At 43.3% G+C, this 20,664-nt stretch overlaps 1 protein-coding gene across 1 annotated transcript in view; it reads right to left on the bottom strand.

Annotated features, from left to right (window-relative positions):
* The window catches only part of LOC130160801 (protein eva-1 homolog A), a 72,821-nt gene that overhangs the window by 39,343 nt on the left and 12,814 nt on the right, over nt 1-20,664 (bottom strand). Inside the window, exons 2-5 of the mRNA XM_056363526.1 lie at nt 13,456-13,679; nt 11,785-11,908; nt 9,487-9,639; nt 303-446 (exon numbers count right to left, since the gene is read on the bottom strand). Of these exons, the coding sequence (XP_056219501.1) occupies nt 303-446; nt 9,487-9,639; nt 11,785-11,908; nt 13,456-13,679 (645 nt within the window). The remainder of the gene's footprint in view (nt 1-302; nt 447-9,486; nt 9,640-11,784; nt 11,909-13,455; nt 13,680-20,664) is intronic.

Raw genomic sequence — 20,664 nt, 5'->3', positions numbered from 1 at the left:
TTTCAAAGAAAAATGAAAAGTCCATGAAATGATCAATGATAGTAGCCAGGACACGCTGTTTCCCCTGGGGCTTGTGGCATTTTAAAAGTTGAAAGAGCCCTAAATGAAACTGTACTGTCCACTGATGAACCCGACAGCGTCATCATTCTCGTACCTCGGAAAAATAATTGAATTATTCTCTGCCCATTTTTAGAGCCAGTAATCCTGGAACAGCTGACAACAAGCTGATCAGTAGGCGAGCAGCACCCCCTGGTGGCAGGAAAACGAAGCCCTCAGTGAAGGGGTGTCGGCTGGGGACTCACCACAGGTGTAGATGACACTGAGGTACTTCCTGGTGCCGGAGTAACACGGATCTCCAAAGTCTCGGCTGGAGGCTCGGACCAGGCAGCTCTTCTTGCCCTGACAGCGGGCGGTGAGGACCTGCAGAGCCACAGACGACTGGCAGTCTGACAGAGAGACAGAGAGGGGAGAGACAGAGAGGGGAGAGACAGCGGACGGATTAACAGCTATACAGTTTACCCAACTATACGAGTGAATCATTTATAAAGAGAGAAAGTCACCGACTGGCAAAACTGAAATGTAGCTGTGACTCATTTCTTTGGGAGGTTTCTGGAAAAGACTATAATTTGACATGATTGGTTGATTAGTTAGCCATTTAACGAAAAGTTAATCGAATGAAAAATATTTGGATGATTTGAGCCATTTGTCAATCAGTGGGTTTTAACCCATCAAAAGTGAATAGTGATATATTTAATGTTCCAGTTGCTACCTGTTGAGTGTTTGATGGACAAGTAGCACTTCAGGCACAAAGGGACTACATGAGTCTCTGTCAGCTACAACACACACATACCCAAACACACATATTCGTTCAGGAGACATCTCTCACACACACTCCTCTCCTTCCCATAAAGCCTTTCTTAGCTCCCATGGTGGAGCCTCTGTCCACATCAGACCCACACAGAGAAACCTTACTGGGGCCTCACATTGTCTAAAGAGATACCTGATCCATCATATGTGTGTGTGTGTGTGTGTGTGTGTGTGTGTGTGTGTGTGTGTGTGTGTGTGTGGATGTGTGGGTGTGTGAGTGTTTGTGTATGGAGACCGAACAGAGTAATGGATGGGGCCCTCATACATCATCGCTAAGCACCCGCCAGCTCGTACAGAGCCTCTCCTCTGCAGCTCTCGTCCTCTGTGGAGCGCGGACGGACGGATGAGGCTCTTCCTCTCTTTACCCTTTTTTTCCGCTCTGACTTCCTTCCTCTCACGTTAATAACAGGACTAAAAAAGATTATACGCTAACCTGCTGTGTTTAATGAGCTCATGAAGCCAGTTTTACGCGCCGAAATTTTACACAAACATCATTGGTGTTGTGATAAAAATCGATTGGTCTCGATTGGAAATTATTGGAATTTGGTGGAAAGTAAGTCCCTTCACAAGTTTCCATCTTCAGATTGTTGTTTCGTGCAGACTATAGTCCCAAACCTAAAGATACTGAGGTCTTTAATCATGTAAAACAAAGAAAAGCAGCAAATGTTGTCATTTAAGAAGCTGAAACCAGCAATTTCTGGCATTTTTGCATGAAAAATAAAAATATTGAAGAATTAATCCAGTTTCAAAACTGTTGTTGATCGATTTTCTAACAATTAATGAATCGACTAATTGTTTCAGGTCTATTTTAAAAGCCAGACAAAGCTGACAGTGTATGTAGGCTCTCATTATTCATTAAAATGTGCATTATTGTTTGCAGTTGATGGTATGTGTTGCTAGGCAAAACGCCCTGTTTGAAAAGCACAGAATTGTGGGGCTGCATGATTATGTCTGAAATAATAATCACAACCCCAGTCAAAAGTATTAATGTACTTAGCTTTACATTTTGACTTTAATGGGCGAATGATCTGAACCTAAAACATCCCAGAGAAAAATAAACTGCTAATTCATTATGTGAAGAAACGACTGAAGAGAAAATATAAAATACGTGAGTGGATGTTCTTCCTTAAATTCTTATTATCATGGATTATGGAAACCAAAACTGTACATCTTAAAAGTTCACTCAGTATCAGTACTCTATGTTCCACCTCATGAACTTCAGTGACGCTACAGACGGAGGTGTGAGGAGCACTAATAAAGTCGGAGGAACCTCCCGCTGAGTTCTGTGGGAATGTGAGTGGGCCTGGGTTCCACATGGATGCCTCCCTGGTCCCTACGGTCCGTCTAACTCCTAAAAACAACACAAGGAGATGAGCCTTTGAAAGTGGACACTGGGGTCTGCACTGTCTGCCCCGGTGGGCCCCAGAGACACACAGAGACATCAGAAGAAAAAAAAAAAAAAAGGTAAAGAGAACAGGATGGTTAAGGCTTGGCTCACATGTCAACAGGCCCCAACAAATTATGTCACAGGTCAAAGGGTAAATGTCCCAGTCAGGAAGTGAGAGACGACAATCTAGTGGTCATAGACAGGGTCAACATTGGGAATTCTTTGAATGGGCCATAACTGTGTGATCCTGCCTTATAATCAAGAGACGACACACCTTATCCCATGGTAATATCTGAATCTAGGTAATAAAACTTGCGAGTCCAGGTCGGTAAGCTTTTTAAAAAATGTGAAGCTGAATCAATGTCTTTGTCTATCCGGACGCAGTTTCGAAGGGGCAACCGGACTCTGCCCAGCTGGGGCCGTCACACTGGGATTCGCGAGCAGAACATCGTGAGGTGGACGCCTGCGGGAACCGGTGAGTGTAACTGGATAACTAGTCAGACACCTCAGAGGTTAGACACTTCCCACAGTCACATAAAACACATGTAGATTCATTGACTGGAAATGGAAATTCACCACCTGCTTCATCTGCAGTTAACACTCTTAGAAATAATTCTTATGTTGATGAGTTCTGCCAACATATTCTAACAGTATATTTCTATCTTTGGTTAATCTGCCTGTTAAATAATTTGCCATTTATAATTTCTCAGATGCCAAGGTGACATATTCAAACTGCTTGTTTTGCTTGAAAAATGACTGAAACAACAAGAGTTGCAGAAAAATGTTCTACTAATCAACTAAGGGATTAAGTGACTAATCATTTCAGCTCTACAAAAACACTCAGAGAGGAGTTTCAACCAAGAACTAAACTGTAGCATCACTCCTACACACACACACACACACACACACAAACACACACCGCGTGTGTTTTCAAAGAAATATCTATCAGAAAGAAGTCAATAAAATAACTAAAATAAAAAAAGGGTGACAGCGAGCAGCACTCGAGCGCTGCCTCGCATCACATGGCGAGCTGCATCCTGAACACGGGGCTAAAGGAGCAGCATTGTACGACCTGATCCAGGGAAGCAGCCCTGAATGTAAGTAGTTATTATTCCCATCAGCTGATCATCTGACAATCTGTGCAAACTGATAAAATATCAGCACCCACTGTTGGCCTTTTTCCGCTTTAAGACACAGACCTGTAGATGTAACTGCCCATCCTAAATAAATAGAAATCAACCATTTATTTAGCATTGAGCTCTCGCTGCTGTTTAAAGCCAGAAGCATGTGCAACATTTGAAGATATTTTGTCTAAATCTCTTTCCCACGACGGCTACTGGTCAAAGTGCGATAACCAAGGTCAATCTTTGTGCAGAAAGGTGTGTGTCCCTGTGTGGATCTGTGTGTATATCTATATTTGCTTCAGCAGATGCTGCAGCACAAAGGCCTCCTGGTCCCCCCGTGATGTGCTTTAATTTGTTCTCCCTCTCTCTCTTGCTTCCCTGAGGGCTCGTTGGAGCCGGTGTGCCACGCAGAAAACTTTCCTCCACCGACGAGGCCGTCTACTGACAGACAGGCCCCCATTAGCTGCTGCTTTGATTCCTGGCTGGGTGATTAGTTTGGAGCGGGGGGCCCCCAGAAGGAACGGGCGGGGCTGGGGTGGTTCACAGACAGATAGAGACTTCTAGAGACAAGAGGATGGAGACACACACATTTATTCTTTGTTCACCGGCTTTCCCCTGCTTATACATGCACGCAACCGCACACACAGCATTTGTATGTAGTTTTTAAAAGAGCATTCCTCAAGGATCTGACCTCCTCTGGCTCTCATTAGCGGCTTTAACACAGACAGGCGAGCATAGCACAGTCCTCTTATACACACACACACACACACACACACACACATAGAGAGGGAAATGGGCATGAATAACCCCTGTTACCTCTAACCTTTACCCCCAACCACCTCCAAGCCCGTGCAACAACCTTTCTCTCAACCACACACCCAACAAGGGAAGCCTATGACTCAAAAGAGAAAGCCCACAGTCAAGAGAAGCAGCGGCTGAGGGAAGGGAGGAGTTTCCTGGACAAGCACACACACTTATTCTCACTCTCACACACACACAGTAGGAAACATAGATGCAGAGGTCAGATACAGAGAGAATCGCACATAAAAAAACCCCAAAAAAAACACACACACACAGGAGTCGTATGTCTTTCTTAAAACGGGCCTATAGTTGATCACCCACACCTGGCGTCATTGTCAGTGTGAGTGTGTTTGCTTCTCTGTGTTGAATGCATTTCAAGTGTGTGTTGACATGCTGCCCTGTACCAGCAGCGCCTCTATATGGCTCAGCAACGTTTGTCACATCAGTCATCCGTCGCACATCTAACTTTCTGCTTGCTTGCACCAGCGTCAGCCTCGAACTTCCCAGTTAACTGAGCATAATGTCGTAAATCAACAAAACACAACATGACATTAATATTTGAAATAGAAGCTGTTGTGTGTTGTGATGGCTGCTGTTGCGTTTCACTCGTCACAGAGCCCTTGTGTTAAGACTAATGTAGGGGGGGGGGGCGAGTGTATCGTGGGACGCAGTTTATGCTGGTGGACTGACCTTGCACTGCTGCTGCTTTGCATAAAGTTATAGGACAGCACTTGTGTGTTTGCCCCTAACATAAAAACAAACCTCTGAGCATGTGCACATCCAGATAAACAAACCCACCCACACACACACACACACACACACAACACACACACACACACACACACACACACACACACACACACACACACACACACGCACACACAGGCACATGAAGTATATCCACAGCAACCTTTCCCAGAAAGCTCCCCGTAACAGACGTCCCGGTTTTTCCACCCACACACACCTTCCCTGGAATTTCCAAGAGACAATGGGCGGACAAACTTGTCAAAAGCACTCGTCTCCTCTTCTGCTCTGACTCACCTGCGATACATATAATTTGATAGGGAGGCTTAAGTCATTGTTGTGGGATTAAAAGTCTTTGTATAATAGAAAAGCGACTTACTTTCAGACGCAGTGATAGGGTATAAAGGGCCTGCACACGCCAAGTGCCTTCTGTGAATGCCATTAATGAATTTGAGACTCTCTCCTACGCGCACATTTTACTGTAAATGGTCTATTCACTTCAGGAGGATTAGCTCTTACTGTAACACCGTGGATTCAAGTATTACATTGTATTTCAAGTCATTGCCAGTGTTGAAGTGTGCAGCAGAAGTCACAGCACCCCTGCACAGACAAATATAAATGTGCACACAACTGTACATGAGAAGTTTTCTTCAGCTGTGTTTGTAAGTTGATAGCAGGTTATTCCTAGAGTCAGAGGCACATGGTACGAAAAGAGTCAACACTACGCACACGTGTGTTATCACGTTAACACCACATCTTAATTCCACTCATTGGTAACCCTTTGGCCTGAACCTTGCATGAACCTGTTATCATGGAAAATACATGCAGTGTTAAGTTTTTAGTGGCTGGAATACAAACATCAAGCTTTAAAATAATCTGAAGTCCAAAACAACACCGGCGTCCTGCTGTTCATCTGCTCTGTGTGCATCAAAGTCAAGGAGGACTGCAGATAGAGTTACAGTGAAGCAGCTTGTACCCTAACAACTGGAACAGGCCTCCAAAAAAGCCAAGTGTCAAATTTGAACTGCAGCTGTGCATACTCAGCTTTTAAAAGCCACTGTGATCGTCCAACCAGCCCGAGCTTACAGTTCCAAACATCTTACTGTGGGCCTTGTCCGAAGCACATGCTCAAAAGTGAAAGCGCAGAGGCCTTGAAAAAAAGAAGAAGAGGAAGAAAAAAAAAAAAAAGTCAGTCTGGGACCCAGTATGCCAAGCATGGGGGGCTATTTAGATGTCAAGAGGTGTGTGTGATGGTAATGGGGCAGATGAGAGAGGAGGGCTGAACAGGCCCCTTTGCTTTGAGGATTCTCCATTGCCGCCAAGACCTGTCCAACTCCACCGATCCCACCCCACCTCAAAACCAAGGTACAGACAAGATCAAAGAGGTCTTGACTTTTGTGCGCACATGCCTGTGTATGCGCTTGTTTTTGTCTGTTCCACTTTTCCAGGGCCTTTGGATTCGACAAGCATACGGCTCTCCATGATGGTAAATAGACTGCAAGCTAAATAGGATTTGGAGACTAGAAAAGTACCTCCAGAAGATTTTCAGACAATATGATTATCTGGAGTTCATTCAAAGACACTGCAATCTTGGTCTCTGGATGAAACAGAAACACAGCATGTAAGGTGATTATTTGTTGGGGAAACAGTGTACAGGCAAATCCCCGCTGCCGTACAGTGAGATATCTCTCCATCTAATACTATACATAGCTCACCTGGACAGGTGCGGCAAGCTGTATGAGTTCAGGAGTTGATCTCACACCTCAGGCAGTGATGAGCTTGCCAGGACAGTGCGGTTTGGGGGATTACTATAACCTACCATGCTGGCACAGTCAAACACATGTTTAAAGAGACATCAAATCAAAATAGGTGCAAAACAAACTTGCGCATAATGTGACTGCCAAGACCGAGATTATTCAGAACACACAGAACCACAAATACACACACACAAATGCGTGTGTGAGGCATACAAACTATCATGGGCAGGAGGGGCAAAAAGGGGAGAGGGGGAGGGGGGGGAGATGGGCATTTGAAAATAATTAATGGTGTGTGTCTGAGCTGTCACTCAAGACACCCTCACTTCCTGCTCCTGGTGACATGGGAGCCACATCAAAGACGGAGCTGACAGGGGAAATCCCACCAGGGCACCGCTAGACAGTCTGGAACAGCCCCAGGAGGTGTTTGTGGGAGGTTGGAGTGTGTTTAGCATGTGCGTGTCTACGTGATGGAGAGGTAGGACAGCATGCTGCAGAATGGGTGGACAGGAAGACCAAGGCGTTATGTGTATGTCTGAGTGTGCAGTTGATGTAAACACACACAAAGTTAACATGTGATTTGACAGTAAACACCGCTTGTAGTCTGGCTTTCATATAACTGTAACAGTAGAGTCACTTTTCCATCAGTGCTACTGTATTTAATCCTGAGTCTGAAACCAGATATCAGGCCAGCCCCGTCCCACCCGCTTACACCTACCTGTTGCACATTCCTGGTCCGCCTGCATACAGAGAACTGGCTGAGGTTGCTTCAAAGCAGCCCCTCGGTGTTCATATAGAACATAACAACACACAGACACAGACACAGACACATACACATACACACTCACACAATGCCATTGCCATTCTTTATATTCTCTGATTACCCAGTGACTGACGCCTGGGTCATTATTTTGACCCTGTCCTGTCACCTTTGTCACAAAGACGTACGTGTGTGTGCACACACACACGCACACACACACTTCAGGGCACGTTTGTTGTTCATTATTTAAATTGTGAATCATGGCGAATGATATTTTGCCTTCCTTCACAGCTTCATCACACAGGCTGTTTCTAGCACACACACTCCCCAGTTAACTTAGACCTGCCCTGGTTACTTATTTACAAACCTCAGTGTCTATTTCCTCCTGTACATTAACGAAACAAAGGCAGCGCAGACTAAAGTGAAATAAATGAGCTGCCCGGCAAAAGAGGCCAAGGGCCACCAGCACAGTAGCTATGGTTATACTAAGACTTGTCATGTATCCAAGCTTAGAGTCATTAACATTCTCCTAAACAAGAGCTAGAGTACATCTGGATATCCCGTGCACTAACACATGCACGTACACACACATACATACTTGGAGGGAACTCAATACTGTCCCTTTTTTACGGGCCAAACTCTGCGCTTTGGATGACAGAGACATCTGATCTACATTCCACCCCAATTCCCCTGACAATGTCTGTGTGTGTGTGTGTGTGTGTGTGTGTGTGTGTGTGTGTGTGTGTGTGTGTGTGTGTGTGTGTGTCAACCTGAGCTTGAGAAGTGGTTTTATACAGTGTAACTCTTCATTTCAGAGTAAGATAAAGAAGATGCCGAATGGTGACATTTTTCTGAAAGTTAAATTATCAATCAGTTACCCGAGTAGAAAAGGGGCATTTTATATAGCTGACGTCAAGTACGGGTGTGGCAGACATGCGTTTGTTGTAGAGACTCTGAAGCAAAGAAGCTGGCGAGGAAATGATAAAATCCACCGAACCCCGACAGCATCTCGAGGCAATTATCACCCAAGTCGCAGAAAATTCACAAAAGAGAGATTGAGCTATGAGTTATGAGCCTGGCGTTTGTAGTTCTCTTTGTGGTTCAGAGGTGTTCGAGCCCTGACATGTGAAACTCATCAATAAAATCTTTCATTTTCCCCATCTGCCGGATGTCTCCTGGTATATCTTATTGTAAAAAGAAAAAAAACGTCTTGGGGAAAAAGAACAAATCAAAGCCCAGAGTGACCTTAGGTTACACTCTTTCAACTCATTACTATGTATAACAACATTAGCAGGACAAGGAGACTCACTTTAAACATCATGCAAACCCAGGCAGACCTGATTTACATTCCCAGCTTGTGTTTTCAAGTAAGAAATCTCATTCCTCTCCTCACCTCAGACTGAACCCAAAACTGATGCTATGAATAAAGCGAAAGATAATAAAGTCAAACAGTATTGATAATAAAAACATTATCACCTTTGCCCACCCTCCTAAGGGGATAATCAGTGAATAAGATTATCATAAAACAGCACTTTAGCATCTAGCATCACAGCACCCTCAGCCAGGATTGGGTCACACTCGCTGTTTGTAAATCCATCACTAAGTTTGTGTGTCCTTGCTTAGTTCTCATTCATGAAGTTTCAAACAAAGGTAATTGAGCTAATTGTGTTAGTTTAGTGAGATGCAATTTGAAATCATCCAGTTTACAACATTACAAATATGAGGTCAGGTACGTCGACAATATTTAATATTAGCTGCTTCTTTTACTCTTCAATCTAAACAGGTCGTACATTATATACAAGCTAATGTTCGCTATGTCAGTTGGAACAGTTGTTCCTGGCAGTTTGTATTTAGTGACAACTACTCTCAATGTGAGAACTAGCTTCATGGTGCAACGCATTTTTATTTAGTGCTGCTACAATCTCCACCTATATTATGACCCGTCTTATATTTGATCTATTTGGTGCAAGAAAATGGCAGAAATGCAGCTTCCTCAGCTACTCAACTGTTTTGTAACCTGCAGTGTGAGTGAGCAAGAATGAGACTCACCTACTGACGGCGCCCTCCTGTGATGAAGGGGACACTCCAGGGTGCCCTGTTGAGTTCGGCCAAACATGGCGGAGTAAACGGCGATCTGCATACCCCGCTTGCAGCTCAGCCTCATCCTCTCCTCCTCGCAAACCACCTTACTCTTATACTCGTCTGGAGACACGGAAAGAGAGGATACAAGATGTTACGAACCAGCAAAAAAGCACAAAAGGAAAATAAGATAATTGAAGCAATTTTGAATTTATGAATATTCCATTAAAATATCAGCTTTCTACATGATTTGATTCCTAAAATGCTATAACAGAAAAAAAAACTGTCTTGCCTTGACCACAAAACAAAACATTAAGTAAACTGTTGGTTGTCTTTACATCAGAAATGACATTTTCAGATGAAAAGGAATGATTTCTTTTTGATTTCTTTTGATTTTTAATTTTTTCCCACAATGTTTATTTTATCAAACCTCTGTAGAGCAGCTTGTAATAAGCACAGAAGACAGGACCCTAGCTTAATTCAGTGTAAACAGGCAGAAACAGAGGTAGAGTTGCTCACTGGACATGTAGAGCCATGCAGAGGCATTCCTCACACACATCCAGCCACAGTGACCTGTGACAGCCAGAGCAGCTCCGCTGGCCAACAAATAAAAACACAACAGCAACCACTTCTACAACCGTGTGGGGAGTGGAACAGGAATGCAGAAAGAGGAGAAGGCACAGAAAAGGGGTCGTACTGGTTTGTCATATCTTTTGGTGACGGATTCACTCTTGTTCTCTCTTACTCCCTCCCTTTTCTCCCTCACTTCCTCTGTCCTCCATCCACCTCTCCTTTCAGAGGCAGTGACACCTGCCCGTTGCACCTCACTAACACCCCATGCGGCCTTTCTCTCTTCCCCTGAGAAGTCATTGGTTAAGTGACAGTGAACAAAGAGCTGTTGATTGGCCCCGGGGTCCGGTGGAGAAAGAAAAAGTGGGGAGGGCAGGGGGATCAGTGGATTAATGCCCACTTCTGGTCACTCTAGTGTGAACTGTTGCACAGCTCAGTGCGGCTCGGCTCAGCACAGCACTGAGCCATGAATGGAGACTAGAATCTGGGTGGGATTACTGCACTGTTGTGGCTCCCCTCTGGAGTGATACTCTTAGCTTCCTGGCTCACAGGGAGAGCCAAGGAGAGGGATAAAGGAGGAGGCACGCAATACATTTTTTTTTCTTTTAAATTGAGCAGAGAAGACAACAGAAGGAAAGACACAGACAATGTGACACATAATTCAGTGTAGAATTTATAGTCAAGTTAGATGATTGGATAAATTGATCAAACCAGAAGTACTGAAATACCCTTGTATGGTGACATTTATTTTTTTCTTATTGTCAATAAATCCCATGAAAATATCAAATGCAATGAATTGATCCAAGTACCAAGTATGATATGCATGGCTTATTCCTCCACTGTTGTCTCAAGATTAAAACACATCAGTAAGCCTCATAGTTGCACTTGGTGACATGTTCCAATATTATCACAAACATGGGAACTGTAGTTTATGAGTCAGTTCCACATACAACATCCTGGTGCTGTAAATACTCACTAGAGCACCCGATGTGTTTTAACCAAACGACACAAAATAGTTCCCAACAAATAAATTTTTTACTCCTGTTTGAGTAACATTAACTAAAAAAGATTTATTTGTTACCCATTACCAAGATTTACAGAAAAATATTGAGAGATGGATTGACTCACTGTTGTTCTTGGTCTTTCAATGGGATTTGTTTACCTTTGTTTAACTGTTTCCTTTAATTGCATTAAAATAACTTAGTGTAATAAACTCAAATGAGGAAAAAACATGCAGACAAAATGTATTTCAAGTCTAGCACTACCTGATGCTTTTGCAGGTGATTTTTTTCTTAAAGAAGCATGATGTAAAATCTACAAATGCTCTGTTTTTTGTGCACTTAAAATCTGTGTTTCAATATGGCAGCACCTAAGCTTGTATGTGGACGTGGACAAATACAGGGCAGAAAAGATATCCATGTGATGGTCATTGGTTGTTATGAGGATGGTCAATACAGCCTAAGCCTTCCTTCTAGCTTCCTTATAATAATCAGATAGCTGCGGAGAAGCACTAGAGTTGTTCAATACACTGATTGTTAATGTTGGAATTGGGTTGTCCCTTGTGCAAATGAAGTGACCCCACCCCTGGTCTATTTCTGACTAAATGTGGAAGCGTGTGAGAAAAGAGAAAGCATGGTCCAAGCACAGAGAGAGACAAGTGTGTGTCATTGTCAGGATACAAGGTGACGAGGGACTTACTAGGTCTGCATTTGTACCAGACAATGAGGTATTTACTGCTGCCAGGACACTGGTCTGTCCCAAACACGCGGCTGTTGACAAGGACTTGACAGCTCCTTCTGTCTTGGCACTCGTCCAGCATTTTCTAAAGAAGGAAAGAGTGACAGAGAGCGGGAGAAGACCAAAGATAGGTTTAGAGGAAGAACAATAAGCCAACGATGGTGAGACCAGCAGCAGGCAAACCTAAAACCACTTCAAACAGGCTGCTTATAGCCATGGGAATAAGGAGGAGAGGAGCAGGTAAGAGAAAAAAAAGAAAAGAGAACAGGAGAATGAAAACTCTGGAAAGCTCCATTCCACTCATTTCCTGGCATCCGTCTGCTTCTCTAGTTTCATCATCTTTTAGCCTGCTGTATCCCAGGTGAGCACATTCCAACACACTACATTCTCTTGTACTGAAATCCCACTCGCTGGGGGAATGACAGAGGGGATTCTGTTCAGAGACTTTCCCCGAATTTAACATTAAAAGAGAAGCATTAGTTACAACAGATCATGGAATGCAGCACTGGGATCTGTGGTTGGTGCAGTACTGTGAGGGGAAATAAAGGACACGATCTGTGGATTTCCCGTATAAACACACCAAAAAACACATGTAGGTCTTCACTGTGAGCGATTTCACTGATTAGTGTGTGTACACCACAAAGATGAAATGCACTGGATCTATTACAAGACGTGTACATGCCACCTGGTTGAAGAAAAACCAGGATTATTGATGAAACAATGAATCAATTCATTGATTGTCAGAAAATAAATCTGCATTAATTTTAATAATTGCTTAATCATTCAAGTGAAAACACAAAGAAAAAATAATATATATATATATATATATTTTTTTTTTTAATAGATGTTTTTTCATAAAATAATTACAAAGATCTGTACATTAATCCACTATGAAAACAATCATTAGTTGCAGCCATAGCTGGGATACCCATAAACTTTACATGGAGAATTTATGCTGCAATACCCGCAGAACAAGGGGGATGAACAGGTGGTGGAATGAGATTCTTCAGGGTTGTAGTAATGTGACGTATAGTAATGTGGGTGGCGCAGCAGTCAGTAATTCTCTCACTTCAGCACAATGCACTCTCTGTGTCTGTGCATTCATGGCTGCCCTGTCTATTATGGAAACGGACGGTGTTTAACACTAGAAGGCAGGGGGACTAAGAATACACAAAACAACTGAATGAATGCTGAACAGGATGTGTTTGTGTGTGGTTGTGTTGGTGCTGCAAAGCGGGGCTTCTAGTCCAGCCGCATCCCAATTTAGGAGAGGATGCTAAGGCAAAGACCCCATGAAATCGCTTTGTGTCAGGGGAACATACAAGCCCACTTCCTCTTTACAGAGTGTAATTTGCCGGAAAACCTCTTCACAAAGCGTTACATAATCAGTGGTCCTCCGAAATTTAACCCTTGGCCAATTTGACCATTTTACAGGACACTTTCTCCCAGGAGGATTTGCAGCCCAAAAGCAAGGGCGTGTATGTGTGTGAAGGGTGAACTAACAAAGGGGGGAACGAAATGAGATCCAAGTTTCAGATACATGGGAATCTCTTTTAATACTAGCTTGAAATTATAACAGGTTGGATTTCTAATACAAAACTCTATCTGGAATGTGTGAGCTCAGTTAATTACCTGTAGTGCAGTGGATACAGAACAATATCGATCATCCTCCCGGGCGTTGTAAGAACTGAGGAGGGCCTGGTAGGTCTGAGGGCACTGCTGGAAGTCAGACGCACCTCTCCTTCCGTAGAAAGCTGATTGGACGGTGATGGTGGTGCGAGGCGGGCAGCGAACAGACAGGAAGTCTCCGTCACAGGCCTGCTCGGTGTAGTTCCTCAACACTTTGGACAGGTAACCTATAAGACAGCAAGATGCCAAATCAGCTGTTACCATAAGCACTTTGACCGTATCTGAATGCATAAACCTTCCTGATATTCAATTGCAGCCCTCTAGCACAATCCACATAATTTCTATGTGTAGCACAAGCATCCCCGTGCAAGCAAATACAACAAAAAAAACCCACTCTAAATGCTTCATTTCATTGCAGTGGAACCAACTTGCTACCACCGTTTTGCCTTGCCTGGGCTAATTCACCACTTTTCCCTCATTTCATGCTACTATCAATATGCAGTTGCTAGCACGCAACAATCTCCTCCATGATCTTTTTCATTCCATAATGTTGTGTTTCCATGGACAATTGGTAGTGCTGCATGTCAGCAAGCCCTGACAGATAATTACTTACATCTAAAAGACACCTCCAGGCCAAGAATACCGCAACAACAGGAGGAGAGAGTGCAGCTTTAGCTTATTTAGCTGGTAGCGTCAGCCCTCCAGTCATGGCTGTAGAATAAAGTGTTTTATATTAAAAACCTACCAAGGATGATTTCTAAAGCCAGTTAACATAAAACGATACAGTATATACATGCCTGTCGGATGTTCCCCACAGATTTACAATAGCACTCTTCTGGCAATATGATAGTCAGCTTATTTATATACCAAAGAACAATTTAATAGACCATTGGTTCTGGTAGTATGATAGATTGTTGTTGTCTATCTTAAATGTCCCATATTGTATAATGTGAGTTTTCCATGTCTTTTTGGATTATAAAACAAGCCTAGGTGCTATAATACTACTGTGAAAGTATCAAAGCGTTCAGTCCACAAATAAATGCACACGACCTGTATTCAGAAACTGAGCCTTAAAACGAGCCGTCACGACTTCCCTAACTTTGTGATGTCACAACAAAGCAGTCACCGCTCTCAGCTATGCCCATCAACACTTCAGATATAACATGGAAAAGTAAAAAAATGGGACCTTTAAAGCTTTTAATTATGTAAGCTATGTACCACCTTTCAGGCTCGATTTCTGTTAGGTTATCAAGGTTGCCAGTACCCATGTTTACTTGCGCCACACAACCAGCTGGTATCAACGATTATGAATAGAAACATTATATAAACCATTTAATGGAACAAGCACTAAGTGAACTTTCATTTAACCTCAGAGGCTGCTTGAAATCAAATAAAAGCTCTCATTCTTTAAAAACACTGACGTCTCTCAGCTAACTCTGCTTTCCCATTAGGAGTCTTTGAGAGCTGCCAGTCGGCCTGTCAGTCACTCAGAAGAGCTGAACCCCATCACAAAGCCACCATTAACATTCCAGCCTGTGAGAAGGAAAATGCAGATAAAAGGAGAGAGCTGATCCCCTGGCCACCGTCATATAATGTCTTTCTGGACTTATCAGGCCCATTTATGAGCTGGCTGCTGCAGAGGAGAAACAAACACTTCAGTTGTAGCTTCTCCCATTTCAATACTTCGCTGCAATTGCTAAATTCAGTACTTAAATTAATTAAGCTTATCGTTTTGTCTCCAAATCTATGTGGTTCATCTAAAATTAAACTAAAACTGAGACAGTTTTTGTTCAATCATGTAGATCTACTTTTGGACGACTAAAAACAACTTGAAAAACAAGCTCGAGCTTCCTGGCTAAGTGCTCTGCAAACACATTTACAAAGAGTCAACACACACTCATGCTCGCACACACTCACAGAGTGGACACACTGTGATTCAATTACCTTTATTTGGTTAGTGTTTGTTAGGGAAGAGGAAATCTCACAGAAACAGTGTCCTCTAACTCACACACCAGCACACATGCACTTACACACACGGACACACACAAAAACACACACATTGTCCCCTTATCACCATGGCCACAGTTAAAAGGAGGAAAGGAAACAAGAGACATTCCCAGTTTTCAAAAGGTCAGCCTCTCTCTAAATAGAGATGGTTATTAAACCACCATTGCTCACATTAACAGGTTTCCACCTGTGGCTGGGTTGTGAAAATAGAGAACAGGTGCAATCCTATTTTAAGTTTACTTAGAGATTATTTGCATGCCTCAAAGCAATTTATCAGAATTACAAACCAACCAAAGCAGGCGCCTTTATGTAACAGCTTGCATTTATATACATTTTTAATATTATTGCAACCTACAAATACATATTTATTTCTCTGATTGGCTCAATTGCTTGTTACCAAGCTGTTGAACTACATTAGAAATCATACATTAACCTTAAAATAGTGATATATGAGCATTTAATTTGGATTTAACTGGTGAAAGATTTCTTTGAACAACTCAAATGTATTTATGACCCAATTTAACATGACATAAAAGCATTTTAATTTGACTCATTATCCTTAGTGTGATTTACAAACTGCACTGCTGCGAGTTTGATACTTTCTCTTAATTGTGTCGGCTTAACTAGTTTCTCCCCCTCCACAGTTATATCCAGCTCACACAAACACACACAGGTCTGCTTTGCCTGCCACATTCCACACAGGGTGAGAGGGAACTTGGCAATCCCCCTGGCAGCAAGACCACACACGCACACACACGCACACACACACACACACACACACACACACACACACACACACACACACACACACACACACACACACACACACACACACACTCACGCACACACACACATACAAAACGTCAACACAAACAACGTGGTACGAACAAGCCTTGTTGCTTGGGCTCTCCGAGCCAGGGTGTGTGGTGTTGGTGTAACAGTATCACATTATTAGGGCTGTCTCTTGGCAAAGCGCCAGTGCCATGAGAGACCACGAGTTTAGTGCAGCCCTCCAGTTAACCGGAGCCTCGGGTACAGTGGTGTAACCATGGAAACGGCCGAGGTTATGAACGGGGTGAAGCTGAGAGGACTGAAAGATAGGTGATTGAATTTGCTCGGGCCACTTGGAGGAGGAGGTGGAGGAGGAGTTTCTTGAGAGAAAGGGATCCTTGAGCAACAGTTAGAGCACCACAAACACACCGATACACCTTCCTCCACCCTACACAGCGAGACTGTGGGTAAAAGGCAAACAGATTATCTCACACAAACCCTCAGGTGATTTCAAAAGAATCCATTTCTCCTTTTCGCCATCCCACCCTCCTCCCACTCTCTCTCTCTCTGTTTCTCTCTCTCTCTCTCTCCCTCTTCCTCAGGATCATCACTATTGTTCCCTTCACTCTACCTGTTGACTGAAGTCTACTTTCGAGGCCAACAAATCAGGCTGGGTTAAGGCACCTGTGTAAACCGCCCAGCCAATGACAGGTGTCCCTCAGAGGCAGAAGGCTGAACAATGCTGGAGGAACACCCAGGCGTCTCTCCTCCTCCCTGTTTCTTTTCATGTGGGGCCAGACTCCTTCCTTAACTAGCTCCCTGCCCTTTCCCTTGACAAAAGCGCTGCACTATTATGTCTGCCGGTTTGTTTATTCGGCCATTAAAAGACAGGAGGTTGCGGTCGTGATGCCGTTCGTGTACACACAGGTCACTCTTGTCGTGAACGCGATTGAAAGGTCCATTTAATCTCTGCACAAGCAGTATAGGGATTTGTTATAAACATAGACGCAGGAACCTGCACCTGCCTTTTGGATCTATCATCCCGACACAGGTGGGATTTTGTCATATGATGCGAGAACGTCCACGTTTCAGCTTTAATCGCAATCTTTCAGCCATATGTAAAGGTAGAAATCAGAGGCCCTTGTTATTATTATCGCCTCATTTTTGGTCATGTGAGGACCCTGAAGTCGGGCCCAGTGATAGAGAGGGTCAGGAGATTAGTGATGGGCCACTGTGTTGTGTCAACATGACACTGAAAGAAGCCTGTTGGAGAGGGATTTACTCCCTGGGAACCGCTGATTAGTCACAACCTGGTGCAGGTCACATACCAGTGCAGAAACATATTCATTCATTACTAGGAAAAACTTATATAAGGTGTTCTCCTCCTGCTGGAATCCTACCTGCCTCTCCTTTCAGGTCAGGACTGGGAGGAAGCTCTATAACTAATTCTCCTCACGGTCCACTAAGCTGAGGTGTTCAGTGTCGACTGAGAATGAGCATGACAGGTATTCCTGACATGAGCTGAGGGGCGGGTGGGAGGAGGCGACGGGAGAGTGGAGACTCCAGAGAGGCAGTTCAGGTAGAGACTCTGTCTGTTACTCATGCTCAGGGCTTTCCCCCTGCTTTTGAAAGATGCCGCCTCCTCCTATTGGCCTGGGCTGGAGAATGAACAATGCACTGCAGCATGATGTATTACTGACTGTGTTATAATACTGCAGGCTTAATGCTGCTTATTATTCAGCTGCTTACTCCTTTAACTTTTATGTTGGTTGTCGGGTAATGTTTGCAAAGCCTCTAGCGTTGGGTAAGAATTTACAATATTGCTGAGTATTAGAAGATTATAGCTTATCTTAATGCCAACAAAGTTTCTGTTTACACTGTAGTTTAGAGATAATCAACAGGCTGTATGAACTGCAATCTCTTTAAAAAAGATCAGGCATCTATAATAAAGATATATCTGTAACAACACCTCAAAATGTGTTCTGTGGAAACTAAGTGGCCAAGAGGTTCTTGAAAGGTACAAAATCAAAGGCTGTATCGCGTTTCATCTTGGTACATTAGGTATTTAGGCATTTACAGTTTTATGACTTTATTGGTGTTATTTTAAGCAAATTATAGCCATCAAACCATCAAATGTTCAAAGATGCAGAGCTGCAGGCCTGCTGCTGGAGAAGGAATTCCCCTTTAAGTGGTGATTAGTGGGAAAAAGCAGAGGTTTCCCTCAAAAGACGCAGGCCGCGCTCTGGCAGCACTCAAGAGAAGGCTGGTGACGATGAGGAGGGGAGGAACAGGACGATGAAACGCAGAAGATGAGTGATAGAGAAAGAAAGTGGTAGATAAAGACATACTGGATCCAAAAGGACACCTGTTGAATAATCAAGTGTTGATTCAAATTCTGAAAAGAGGGTGATGGTTTCAGGTGGATGAGAGGGAAAAAGTGGCAGTCTACTGGTCATGAGAAAAAGAGCGGTATGGAGAGAAGAGGAGAGATCTTTTAAAAAGCGAAGCCGTTGCTTACAGGATGCGGCGGCAGAGGTCTAAAGGCCAGAGCTTGGTGGCTTTAGGCCCTGTTGTAATTACTTTTCACCGCAGACCACAGAGGCGGCACAAGGGCCCGGAGCACGGCATGGCATGTAGATAAAACAACCACTAGTTCTAAATTATATGTGGTCAAAACTCTGCATTCACCTCTTCAGACCTTAGCTTTAGCCGAACGTATGATACACGAGCTGAATGGGCCAGGTTGATGAGGTGTGCTGACATTAAATGAGACCTCCAACATGTGAAGAAAAACACAAAAAAAAAAAACACAAGTTCACATAGATGCCACAAAGGACACACTGCCACACAATGGACAATATGTCAAAGGAAAGCTACAAGCTAATGCTGCTGTAAACAAGCGAAGTACAATCCTCACTGCGAAAGCCATTAAGATTTGGGGCTAAAAAAAAAAAAAGAAGAAAAAAAGACACATTCCTAAAATACACTGCATTCCTCTGCTTACAATACATTAGTCTTGGTGCCATAGTCACGTTTTGGATTAGCCTACTTTCTTGGTAATTCCATCATGGGCCAGAAAAAGAGCATAGAGATATTTTGCTACAGCCTAAGCAGTTAAATTTGACATAAGTGACAGAGGGATTACCTTTCAGACTACTCAAGTACTGTAAAATGTGCAGCTCAATGAAAGTTCTGAAAGTGCTGCAGTTCGTGTTGAGTGAACGCATTGAAGATTACATGCATGAATCTAAAGACACATGCAGCAGCTTGGCATTTTGGGACAGAACTTGCAAATATTTGATGCACTAATGAGATCTGACACTAGTACAAAGTGTACTGAAAATACCTTAAAGGCCCTGACAACCTGTTTTCTCAATCAGCTTCTAAAGATACACAACAATGGGGTCCTACATCAATTAAACATTTTCTTCAAGAACAGTTCTGGTTCTTCCAATGAGAGACATTTGGGAGTAGGGTGACAGTGTTTTCTCATTGTTTTGAGGGGGGCAGGGCTTGGGCCATCACTGAGGTGGTTCAACATTTGAACCGAATTGGTCTGTGGCTTGTTTGGTCACTGTCAATCAAACCTAATCAAACCACAACCCTGTTCTGATGATGGAGATTAGCTGAATGTTTGATTGTTAAACTCTTAAAAAACAACACCTAAGAATATTTAGGTATTATCTTATACATGTTCTTCTCTGTCCTTAGTCCTGAATGGTTAAAGGAGCTGTTTGTAAGTTTTGCTATTGCTACATAGTCTTGCCAAGAACTTCGGCCATTGTTGCATTTACAATACAAGAGGTTATGTATGTCCTCTGAGCAGCGCTACTTCTTCATGGCAAACTGGACGCTACAGTGACTCGTAGCTAGCTGGCTACAATGCTAACTTCAGTAGAAGAAAAATGTGAATGTAGAACAGAAGCAAAATAAAAGGGTTGATTTCCCACTGCTGGAGACAGCTATTGGAGAGTAAAGGAATGAAGTTCGAACCCCCAACGTTTCTTCTAGACTGGTTAGTGAACAGCTGTTAATGCTAACGCTGGCTGGGTAGCAATAGCAAAACATACAGATAGCACCTTTAATGTTTACATTTTTAAATACGTTTTGAGAGGGTTCAACCTTTTCTATTGTATATTACAGGACATACAGTCTTGAAAACCTTCACACGGTCTGTATAAAGATGATATACAAACTGCTCAAGATGCCAATTAACTGGTGAGCTCAGTCAGAGTGGCAAATTGTGTACAAGGAGCAGGGGCAGGTTTGTATTTACATTAGTAATGGGCACCACGTGATGGCTGAAAGTGCATACTTACTGAACATGTTAACAGACACATACTGTACACACAGTTACTGAATGGGTGGGGGGTGGGGGGGGTCAGCTGAGAAGGCTTATTCACATGAGGTTGGCCCCCTGGATTTAACAGCAGC

Source organism: Seriola aureovittata, chromosome 19 (genome assembly GCF_021018895.1).
Source record: "Seriola aureovittata isolate HTS-2021-v1 ecotype China chromosome 19, ASM2101889v1, whole genome shotgun sequence".
Taxonomy (NCBI): Eukaryota; Metazoa; Chordata; class Actinopteri; order Carangiformes; family Carangidae; genus Seriola; species Seriola aureovittata.
This window is presented reverse-complemented; position numbering and strand designations above follow the sequence as displayed.